Raw genomic sequence first — 11341 nt, 5'->3', positions numbered from 1 at the left:
GCTGGGGAAAGTTTGAAGTGCATTAATCTATGTATTTGCATTTCTATTTGTGCATTGAGATCACATGCATTTGTAAGTATGTGGGTGTATAAGTGAACATTTGAGTCGGGGCCACTTCCCCTTCCTGTTTGGTGGCCATCCATCCATATCAGTAAACACGAATGAACAAAGTACCCATTCTCCATTCAAATCTGTCTTCTATATTTCTGGTGAACTTTCTTTCCATGTGATTGTTCCCCTCTATAAAAGCAGCTTCTATAGTTTCCCAATCCATCGGTCAAAGCTCATTTCTTCTCTTGGGCACAGGCATCAGCTTCATTCTGTTCATCGGATTCATGCCAAGTGGAATGGTAAGTTCTACTGCTCTCCTTTACCTTGCCCTGCTCCACTCACAAATCTTCCCTTTCTGTTAGGGGTTGTAAATGGATGGGTTTGTTGCTCATGACTAACTTGCCTGTTCTTGCTACCTCACAGATCACTAACAATGGCTCAGCAGCACAATCCTCTATGTTTAATATGTATATTCTGGGAAATAGTTCATATATACATGGTGAGGTGAACTAGGTATACGGCAGCTGGCATATAGCATGCCAACCACTTAACAAACATTTGTTGACTGATTCAGAACATTTAGGGACCATTTTACTAAGTAGGCTAGCTGACTTGGAATATTGGACTCTTGGCTTTAAATCCTGCCACAGATACTTAATAGCAGCATGACATTAGATAAGTCATTTAAGCTCACTCAGTGTCAGCTTCCTAATATTTAAAATGATGATAACAATAGCACCACTCTCACAGGGTTATTGTGAAGATCAACTGAGATTTTACATATATATATATATATATTTATATACACATAAAATATAGGAAAAAAGGAAATAAGCATTTATTAAGCTCCTACTATGTGCTGCACACTATACTGAGGACTTCACAAGTATAATCTAATTTGAGATATATAAAATGACATTACTTTAAAAATTAACCAGTTTGCAAACCTTAATGGGCTTTGCAAATCATTATTTTCATTATTTTTGCAATCTTCTATCTTATGCAGAGAAATAACTTCCAATTAATCATTCAGTTTTTTTCTCTCATTTCTAATCTAAAGATCTGTATTGGGTAGAGAAAAGCTTGCATTTATATCATGCTTTCAGGTTTGCAAAGAGCTTTAATTAAGTTATCTCATTTGATTCTCACAACAACTCTGTGAGGTAGATGCTATAAATTATTTCAGACCTCTACATTAGAAAAATTACTTTGGGTGCTGAATGGAGGATGAGTTGAAGTGAGAAAAGAAATAACCTGAAGCTGGGAGACCAACTGGAAGACTTATAGGCATGAAGTGATGAATGATTGAACGAGGATGGTGACTGTGTTTGTGAAGAGAAGGGGACATTTGAAAAGATGTTATAAAGGCAAAAACAAGATTTGGCAATGAATGAGAATGTAGGATGAAAGAGTGCAAGGAGTCACATATAACATGAAAGTTGCAAACTGCGGTAACTGAGAATAATAGTGTTCTGAACAATAATAGAAGAGGGAAGTTTTTGAGAAAAAGATCATGAGTTCTGTTTTGGATATGTTGAGTTTAAGATATCTACAGGAGTTTCAGTTCTAGATCACCAAAAGGAAGGTGGTGATGCAAAACTAGAACTCAGGAAAGCTGGATATATAGATCTGGGAATTATTTGCATAGAGGTAATAACTGAACCCATGGAAGCTGACGAAATCAGCAAATGGGAGAGTAAAGAGAAAGAGTAGAATCTATTAGACAAAACAGGAAATTCTTTTCAGTTTTTTAAATATGTATAGCAATTAGCCACTAGAATTCTTGATTTTTTGGTAATTTAAGATGCGTAGGATTACTGATTTATTTATGGTCATTAACCTTCTTAGTCAATATGAATGAAATCATTTTCTTTTGTCAATGCAAAATGTGTTAAAACTTTATTTTAAAAAAGCTTTAAGCTTATTGAGAACTAAAGATATATTAAAATTTTTATTTTTAAATTTGGTTTTTTAAAATCCTTACCTTCTATCTTAGAACCAATAGGCAGAAGAGTGATAAGGGCTAGGCAAAGAATAGAAGATCCAGGAAAGGGCCTTATGGGACATCCATGATTAGTAGCTACAATGTGGATGGAAGAACCATAGAAGGAGACTGAGGAGTTGTTGATAAGACAAGAAGGGAACTAGAAGAGAGAAATGTCAAGAAAAGATAGAGATAAGAGAGTATTTGGGAGTGGAGTGCAGAATGTAATATAGTGAAAATCAAGAAGAATGAATATTGAGAAAAGGTAATTAGATTTGTCAAATAAGAGATAAGTGGGAACTTTGGAGAGAACAATTTCATTTGAATGTTAAGGCTGAAGGTCAAATTGCCAAGGATTTAGAAGAAAGCAAAAGGAATCAAGTGAAACATAGAACAAGGAGACATGGACAGGTTTTATACAGCTGGTTTTCTCAAGAAGTTTAGCCATCCAGATGAGGAAAGACATAGGACAATATCTAGCAGAAATAATCAGATCAATGACTATTTTTAAGGATGGGAGAGATATGGAAGGAAGTGGGAGATAGGGAGAAACTGAAGATAAGATAGACAGAGGGAAGATATTGGCAACAGTTAGAGAAGACCAGAGTGGATGAGATCAAGTTGCATGTACACGTTTAGCCTTGGGCAAGAGGAAGGGCTTCCTTTTCATCCATAGCTAGAGTGAAGAAAGAGAATGGTAGAAGATGTTTGAATAGTATGATGTGAGGAAGAAGAGAGAATGGGACATTCTCATCAAATGGCCTTAATATTAATATTGTCAGTGAAGTGTGGAACAAGGCCCTTATCAGAGAGAGTAGAGAAGGGGGCTTAAAGAAGAAAGAAAGTTTGGAACATTCTCTGTGTAGAATTGGATAGTGAAGCAATGAGGGATGAGTAAGTACGCTGTGGAATCAAGACAACTTCATACATAAGTTTAAGTGATACAAATCAATTTTCATAACAAGAAAACCAAAGAACCAAACGACCCCAGACAGAAAATATTTGATCTCCTTGTCAATGTAAAATATGGGATAGGTCAGGGCAACATTGGCTTAGAACAAAAATAAGTTATAAAATCTTCCAGAGAAGGCTCATCTAAATTTATGAGCATTTCATACAACATTAACAAACACTGGAGAGATAGAGAAGTCTAGAGAAAGTATGGAGAGAGAACCAAATAAGCAAAGTCATATGAAGGGAATTTAAAGGTGATGCTAGGACCAACTAATTCCAACCATTAAATAAAAAATGGAAAAAATCTGTAAAGATTTTTATAATGAATTCTCTTTGAAATCAAAGATGTTCAGAACCACTACATTTAGACTAACACAGTCCTGGATGAGAAGTAGAAGAAATTAGAAAATACTGACAAGTAACAAAGATGAATAGCCAAATAGATTATACATAAAACCCAAAAGCAAGTGACATAATTTTTAAGAGTAATGAAGTATTGATTCTCTAAGTACATAATAGAATGGAAAGTATCAAAAGTATTGGAGGAAATCATAGCCATAATTACCAAAAAATTTAAAAAGTCACATGAAGACATAAAAGGCATAACATAATGATTAATCAGTATTCTTATTTTTACTTTTATGCAAAATGTTTATGAGAATAATCTATTCTTTATACATCTAAACATACACCTAAAACCTTCATAAGGGTTTTACAATAGGCAGACTTTCACAGATATTACTGCAGATTGGATTACACCTTTAAAATTACAAGTTATACAAAGTGTGTAATTAAATAGAAGAGAGAATATAAGATCCTACCTTTATTTGCTAAAAAAAATTTCCTTCAGTAAAACAGAATTTTGTGTTGAAGTTTCTCATATTACAAGGCATCTCCTCCACCTGTATGAAAATCATATAAATATTTTGAAATATAATAATAGATATAGCATTGACCACTGAATGTTAATAATAAGTGAGGCTTAAGACATGTACTCAAAAGAAGTATTTGTTACTATCTAATGCAGAGTTCAGGTGGAAGTGGAATCCTTTAAAGAAGTTAAATTCCTCAAGATATCCTTACTATTGGAATTGCTTCTCAGCTCTGGGAAGGGAGAGGGAAGAGGGAAGGAAAGAAATTGAATCACATAAACACAGAAAAATATTTTAAAATAAAAAATTTAAAGATATTATTACTATTAAAGGACTCAATATTGATTGCATCAAGCACTAGAATATTGCAGAATCTTTAAAATGGAATCCATAACACTGAATTGCAAAATCAGGATCTAAAAAAGATTTTGACTGGTTAGCAGAAAAGTAGTATGGTACCATTGATGGAATAGTAAATGGAGAGTAAGAGAGTCTGGATTCAAAGTGCACCACCTTGGATACTGCCCTTGTAGCCAAGAGCAAATCATTTACCTTGCCTGGACCTCAGTTTTTCACATTTATAAGATCAGGGTATAAGTATAAGATCAGTACAATATTCTTCTGGCGATTTTCGTTATTTGGTCGTTTCAGTAGCGTCCAACTCTTTCTGACTTCATTTGGAGGTTTTCTTGGCAAAGATATTTGAGTGGTTTGCCATTTCCTTCTCGAGTTCATTTTTACAGATGATGGCCTAAGGCAAACAGGATTGAAGTGACTTGTCTAGGATCACACAGCTAGTAATTGCCTGAGGCTGGATTTGAAATCATAAAGATGAATCTTCTTGATTCCAAGCCCAGTGCTCTATCCACTGCACCACCTAGCTGACCCATATCTTCTGGTGATATATGACTAAAAATCAGTTGAAATTGATGATCACCCAAAGGGTAATCAGGAACTGAGTTATATAACACTTTAATGTTTGCAATGTACTTTATGTACATTATCTCATTTAATCTTCTCAACAACATTCCTGTAAGAGATGTACTCTTATTATCTTCATTTAATAGATGAAACCAATTTACAGATGCTAAATGACCTCCCCAGGTCTCTGAGTTAGTCAAGGTAGGATTTGAACCCATTTTTCCTTACTCCAAGATTTGTCACTCAAATCCATTGCATGCACCACAGTGCTTCTCTATTGGGGATAGATCTGGCCTGGATCCTTGTCACCAAAGATGCTAACAACTAACAGCAATGGCTAATATTTATATGCTACTTTATATTTTCAAAGAACTTTATAAATTCCATCCTCACAAGAACTCTAGGAGGTAGGTCCTATTATTATCCCGGTGTTCTAGATGAACAAAATGGGACAGATAAGGGTTAGGTAGCTTTCCAGAGTCACACAACTAGTTAAGTGTCTGAAGCCAGATTTGAATGCAGATCTTCCTGACTCTAGCTCTAGCTCTAGCCACTGCACCCTCTAGCTGCCTCCAGACACATCGGGAATTCTTGAATGTTACAGAGATCTTTCCTGATGAGGACTTCTGATTCTTTTGGATACTGTGGATTCTTCCTTCACCATTTATTCATCAGTCCATGTGCCCGGCAATGTGCCAAGCCTGGGGATTGGAATCTAAAGGACAGACAATCCCTGTCCTCAAGGAGCTTATATCCCAATAGGGGAAGATAAGGGAGTTGAGCCAGGTAAAGGTGAAACTACAGATATGGTGAGTGAACCAAAAGGGTATCCAAGTGATGTACTCTTTCTAGAAGCAATGGCAGGGCTGATGCAATTACTGTCCATAGAGAGGCACAGTAGCTCAAGATCTGGCCTTGGTGCTAAAAATGTCTGGATCCAATCCTGCCTCTGACACAGACTTGCTGTATGACCCTGGACAATTGATTTAATCACTCAGTGCTCTAGGGCAGGGGTCCCCAAACTTTTTACACAGGGGGCCAGTTCACTATCCCTCAGACTGTTGGAGGGCCGGACTATAAAAAAAGCTATGAACAAATCTGTATCCCGCTTCTGGGATAGCGGAGGCTGCAGTGCTGGTTGTGATGGGCCCGTCACACCTTGCACAGGCCCATCACTGCCACCACTATACCAGGCAGCAGTAAACACAGTGCGGAATCCCCTCCTCCAGATCACCGCTCACCATGTTGACGTCTTCCATTGTGCAGCCACATAAACCTTTGCTCTGCGCCTCCTTCTCATTCAGTTACTCTCAAAACAAGGCACCACACAAAGGATTATGTCACTGGAAGTAGTACTGTAATGTGAGCAATGCTGCACTTCTCACTGACCACCAATGAAAGAGGTGCCCCTTCTGGAAGTACAGTGGGGGGCTGCATGTGGCCCACCGGCCACAGTTTGGGGACCCCTGCTCTAGACTCTTGTTAAAACTCTGTTACAGACCTGCATGAGACTGTGGAGGAAATTTTCTCATCTGAGAGGGGATGGAATACCTATTGCCTTTCAATGCAATCATAGGTTCAGTGCTTATTCCAAAGCAAGAGGTGGAAAGCTGGTGAGGTTGATGGGGCAGAGATAATGTGTCTGGCTAAATATGTTGGGAGCGCTCTCCAATCAGCACCACCTCAGGGTGAAAGCTGGATCTCTATTTGGAAAGATACACAGCAGGAGAAGCAAGTTATAAGAAAGAGAAGCCATTGGTCCTGCTTCTAAAGGTCTCACAATATAGAGGAGGAGAAGAAAGTGTCTCCCTGACAAACAATAGTATTAATTGACATTTGTGCAATAACATAACTGACAATTATGTATTAATATTTGTAAGGTGTTTTACATACAGAGTAATCTCATTTGAGACTCAATCTTGAAACTGAGGTCCAGAAAACTACTTTCTCCAGAGTCACACAGCTAGTAGCAAAGGCTAGATTGGAATTGAAATGTCTCCTGACTCCAAGTCCAATACTCCTCCCACAGAGTAACATATATAGACTTTCTGTGCTAGAGTCTAGTATAACCTAAGTCCAGTCAGTCAGTTTTGCTGTCCCTCAGGTTTCCCAACTCCCACTGTTATTACAACTCACAACTCTTTTAAAACATGAAGGAACTCAATTGGCATCATCAAGAATGAAAGATTGTGTCTCTAAGGGAGTATGCCATCTAAGAGATTCCCAGAAACAGGTGGGTTTCATGAACCAAAGGCAAGCGAATGAAAGGTTCATTGAGGAAGGAAGAGGGCCATATTATGAAACATTATGAAACTGGGTTCAGTCTCTGAAAGCTGAACTAAAGCTCTAGAAAACAAGGTCCTTCATTCCATTGAATCCCCTGAGTTGATTTAAACTCTTAGGGCCCTAAGAGTTTAGTGGGCCTAAGGTGATTATGATTTCCCCAATTCTGAGTACCTGAAAGCTAGCAAGAAGGATCATCGACCCTTGAGGCTCCCATTAGAGGTCAGGAATGGGTGGTTTTTCAGTGTGGATTTTAATGTTGGCTGATCATTGCAGGAGCGTCTGATTGGTCTGGTGGTGCTGTGCACAGTCCTGGCATTGGTCCATGGAAACTGTCAAAAGGGAGGTCTTGATGTGGTCATGAGCCCTGGTAAGAGCAGACAACTTGGAGTGATTACTTGTTGGTCTGAGATGTTGCCTGCTCAAGGCTATCCTTGGTGAAAGGGACAAGAAAAATAATAAGACAAAGTTCTCATTATTACATTTGATCTTGGTAGATTAGGGCTAAGTAAAGTGTTGAGAATGTACTTGGAAATCTATTCCCTTATGATAGCTTAAATTATATTGTTAGAGATTTATGTATTAGGGATATAACTGTGGGATTTATTATAATTTCCATAAAAATGACTTCCAAATCAATATATACAGTCCAAATTTCCTATATATTCTGTACCAAGTTTTGTCCCATATCACCAACTAGTGAGAGTCTGTACACCTTCCTGTCCCAGAGGTATCTCAAACTCAATAAATCCAGAAAAAAACCTCATTAACATTCCCCTTAAGCTTGCCATTCCTCCAAATATCCCTAATTAACCAGATTCAGAACCTCAAAGCCATCCTTCCCTCTTCCCTCTCACTGAATCACAATTTCTAATCACTTTCCAAGTTTACTTGATTTTACCTTCACCAGTAAAGTCATCAAGATTTTATTAAATGCCTACTATGTTTCAGTCATTGTGCTAACCATTGTGGATACAGACAAAGAAACAACAACAAAAATGCAATCCCTGCTCTCAGGGAGCTCCTATTCTAATGGAGGAGACAACAAGCTAATAACCAAGTGCATAAATGATATATACAATGTAAATGGAAGGTCATCTTAAAGGGAAGCAGTGTGTGTGGATGTGGGGGTTAGGGAGTAGAGAGAAAGGGTGGGTAAGCACACTGGGAAAATCCTTTTGTAGTAGTTGAGACTTGAAATAAGTATTGAAGTAAGTGAGGGAAGCCAAGAGACTGAGACAAATAGGGAGATCCTTCCAAGCATTGGGAAGATCCAGGAAAAGGCACAGGGTCCAGAAATGTAGTGTCATGTTCCAGGAACAGCAAGAAAGGCAGCATTGAACAGCAGAGTAGGTAGAGGGAAATAAAGTATAATAAGATAGGAAAGGTAGGAAAGACCATGTGCCAAGCACTGTGCTAAGTGCTAGAGATGCAAAAAAAAAAAGCAAAAAAAAGCCCTTGCTCTCAGTCTAACGGGAGAAACTATCAAAATCTCATATTTTGTGCTCAACTGATTATTTAGGTTAGAAATGGTCACCAGGGTGGACTGGACTGGAGGTAACTAGGTGTTGTACATCTTCTTTAGTAGGTGCCAGGCCAGTGTGTATGGACTCAGTTGATAATAAGTTGTACAAGATGGGCTCCAGATGGCAAAACAGCCAATGTATGCAATGTTCCTGCACACCTAGGGGTGTAAGCTGCTGTGAGAGGTAATAAGCTCATTTCTGTGTCTTCTCCCTTTATAAGGGGATTATCAAACCTCTCCCTTTGGTCCTCTATCCTTTGACAAGCTGCAAGAAGTAGGTCCTTCAACCTTCCCTAGTTGAGATGACTTTTATTGTTTGAGTGAGGTCTCCTATCCACAATCAATAATTAATTCAATCGATCAAATATTTCTTTATCTGTAAAATGGAGAGACTGGACATGAGAATCTCTATGGTTTCTTTGAACCTTAAATCTATTATTTTGTGAGATAAGTACCAAGACATTAGAAGTCAGAAGAGTAGTATCATGGAGATAAAAGGAACCATGGGATGGTGCATAACCATTTCTTTGTTACTTTCTCTTTTAGCATCAATCCGTGTAGCTGAAGAACTGATGGTCTTTAAGAGAGCAACTTTGGTTTCTTTGTTGGAGAATATCTAACCCCTATGGATCTCGGGAACAAGAAGGCAATAAACTATTAGCTGGAAGTCAAACACACTCTGCTTCTGAGCTTAGTCTTTTCTTTGGTGGAGGAGGTTGGACTAAAGGAGAGATATTGGTGGGAGGTTTTTGATAATAATAGCCCTTTAAGAGCTGAAGGAAGATTTAGACCATATGAGGGGAGATTGATTAAAAAACAGAAAAGCTGCAATAATCCTAAAAATTTAATTTAAACTTTTATTCAATTCAGATCAGTCTATATTCACTGAGCACTGTCCCTACTAGATACTATGCATGGTAGACTAGTTCCAGTGCTCAGAATAATGCCTGACACTAAGGGCTGACTGACTGACTTCTAGAGCCATCTGTGTTTTTTTTTTTAAAAAAAGAAGCCTCTTACTCTCCAGGAGCATCACACATTATTTATTTTTAAAATTATATTATATGATTTATTATATTGTACTATATGTCATAATATATTGATATATCACATTATAAAATATTATGATGTGATATTCATATATTATACTATATATTATTTTAATAATAAGGACTCACAGTAAAACACACCTTAAGGATTACAAAGTACTATCCTCACAATTACCCTTTATAGTTGGGGTGGAGCAAATGGGTTTTAATTCTAGGCAAGATATAAATTTGGGAGACATGGGATTGACCAATGAGTTTGAGAACAGACATTCTGCCAGGAAGCATCCTGTTAAAGCAGAAGGGAAAGGACTGTCAAAATTCCTAGTACCTCCAGCAAATTCCATTAGCTCACCACCAATAGATTTATAGGGTTTGGGGAAGTTAGAACTAGACATTATTACTTCTAGGCCACTAGGATTCAAATATTCTGAGCATCTTCCACCTAAGCTGAGGCTCAAAAGGACCATGAATTTGGGGACACAAGTGACTCCCCCATCATTAAATCTCTTCACAGGACATTAGCTGTATACTTGAACTCAGAGGTGAGATCTAGATATAGGCAGTATTAGAAAGATGTCAGAATAATTACTATTTTTAGCCTGTATTCCTTAGACTTCAACCATCCACTCATAGTCTAATTAAAATTAATTTACTAGAACATTTGGTTAAAATTGAAAGCCATCCAAAAGTAGCCCTTTATTGTCAAAAAGGTGGATGGAAAGTGTAATTTTTCCCAACTAGAAGGAGGGGTTCAAAGATGATGGGAGACAGAAGCTTGTTGGGAAAGGGGGGAAAGAAGCCAAGGAACTTGGGAGCTCCAAAGAAGACTGGAGCCCAGTGGGGTAGACATGTACTACTAGCACCAGCTGCCAAACAATTCCAAATGAAGAGTCCTGCTCCTACAAACTAAATATAATCATAATAGTAGGAACCTCTGTCTGACTCACTGACACTGATTCAGTAGTGATAACCTGAGATACAATTCTGCTGTTTTCCTAACTGTCAATGTTACTGAGATCCAATCATTTTATCTCCTTTCCACTTCTTTTCCATCTCCTGCTTTGCTATTGCCTGCCTAACTGAAGATTAAACTTAAAAGTATTTTGTGCATACATCCCTCCACCAATCCCAATGTTACACACTTACCATCACATCATTGTATTGCTCATTACTTGAGCTAAGCACAGGACTATTGGAGAATGCTCAGAAAATAAAGAAGACTGAAGACCTAACTGTAGGCTAATAATAAAAATAGGCATTTACATAGCATTTTAAGTTTTGAAAAATGCTTTGCATCCATTATCATATTTAAGACTCCTCAAACCTCTTATACTTATCTTAGACTGGTGGGATGGGGAATAAAGTGGTGGCAGAAAATGAACAATATGGAGGGAAGGAGATAAATTCAATCATATAATTTAGGAAAACTTGTGTGAAAATTTGTTAATACATGTAATTGGTAATTTTTTAAAGGGTAATAGACAAAAAGGGAAAAAAGAATTTGATAGGAATCCTTCTCCCCCTGTTTTCTCAAATAGTTTATATAATATTGGGATTAATTAATCTTTAATTGTTTGATAGAATTCACTTGTGAATCCATCTGGTCCTGGGGATTTTTTCTTAGAGAGTTCACTGATGGTTTATATTCAATTTCTTTTTCTTAGATGGGATTATTTAAGTATTTACTTTTTTGTTAATCCGA

At 37.5% G+C, this 11341-nt stretch overlaps 1 protein-coding gene across 1 annotated transcript; it reads left to right on the top strand.

Annotated features, from left to right (window-relative positions):
- Positions 1 to 250: 250 nt before the first annotated feature.
- LOC103095303 (small serum protein 5-like) lies at positions 251 to 9261 on the top strand. The gene is made up of 4 exons (XM_007476528.3): positions 251 to 350; positions 7342 to 7435; positions 8651 to 8774; positions 9137 to 9261. The coding sequence occupies exons 1-4, from the start codon at positions 336 to 338 to the stop codon at positions 9153 to 9155; spliced, it is 252 nt and encodes an 83-aa protein (XP_007476590.1). The 5' UTR covers positions 251 to 335; the 3' UTR covers positions 9156 to 9261.
- The last annotated feature ends 2080 nt before the right edge of the window (positions 9262 to 11341 follow it).

This window comes from Monodelphis domestica, chromosome 1 (assembly GCF_027887165.1).
Source record: "Monodelphis domestica isolate mMonDom1 chromosome 1, mMonDom1.pri, whole genome shotgun sequence".
Classification (NCBI taxonomy): Eukaryota; Metazoa; Chordata; class Mammalia; order Didelphimorphia; family Didelphidae; genus Monodelphis; species Monodelphis domestica.
This window is presented reverse-complemented; position numbering and strand designations above follow the sequence as displayed.

Excerpts from the sequence above, each read along its gene's own strand:
- LOC103095303 (XM_007476528.3), top strand. Across the intron at positions 7,436-8,650 it reads TGATGTGGTCATGAGCCCTG|TAGGTGCCAGGCCAGTGTGT; the intron begins GTAAGAGCAGAC and ends CATCTTCTTTAG.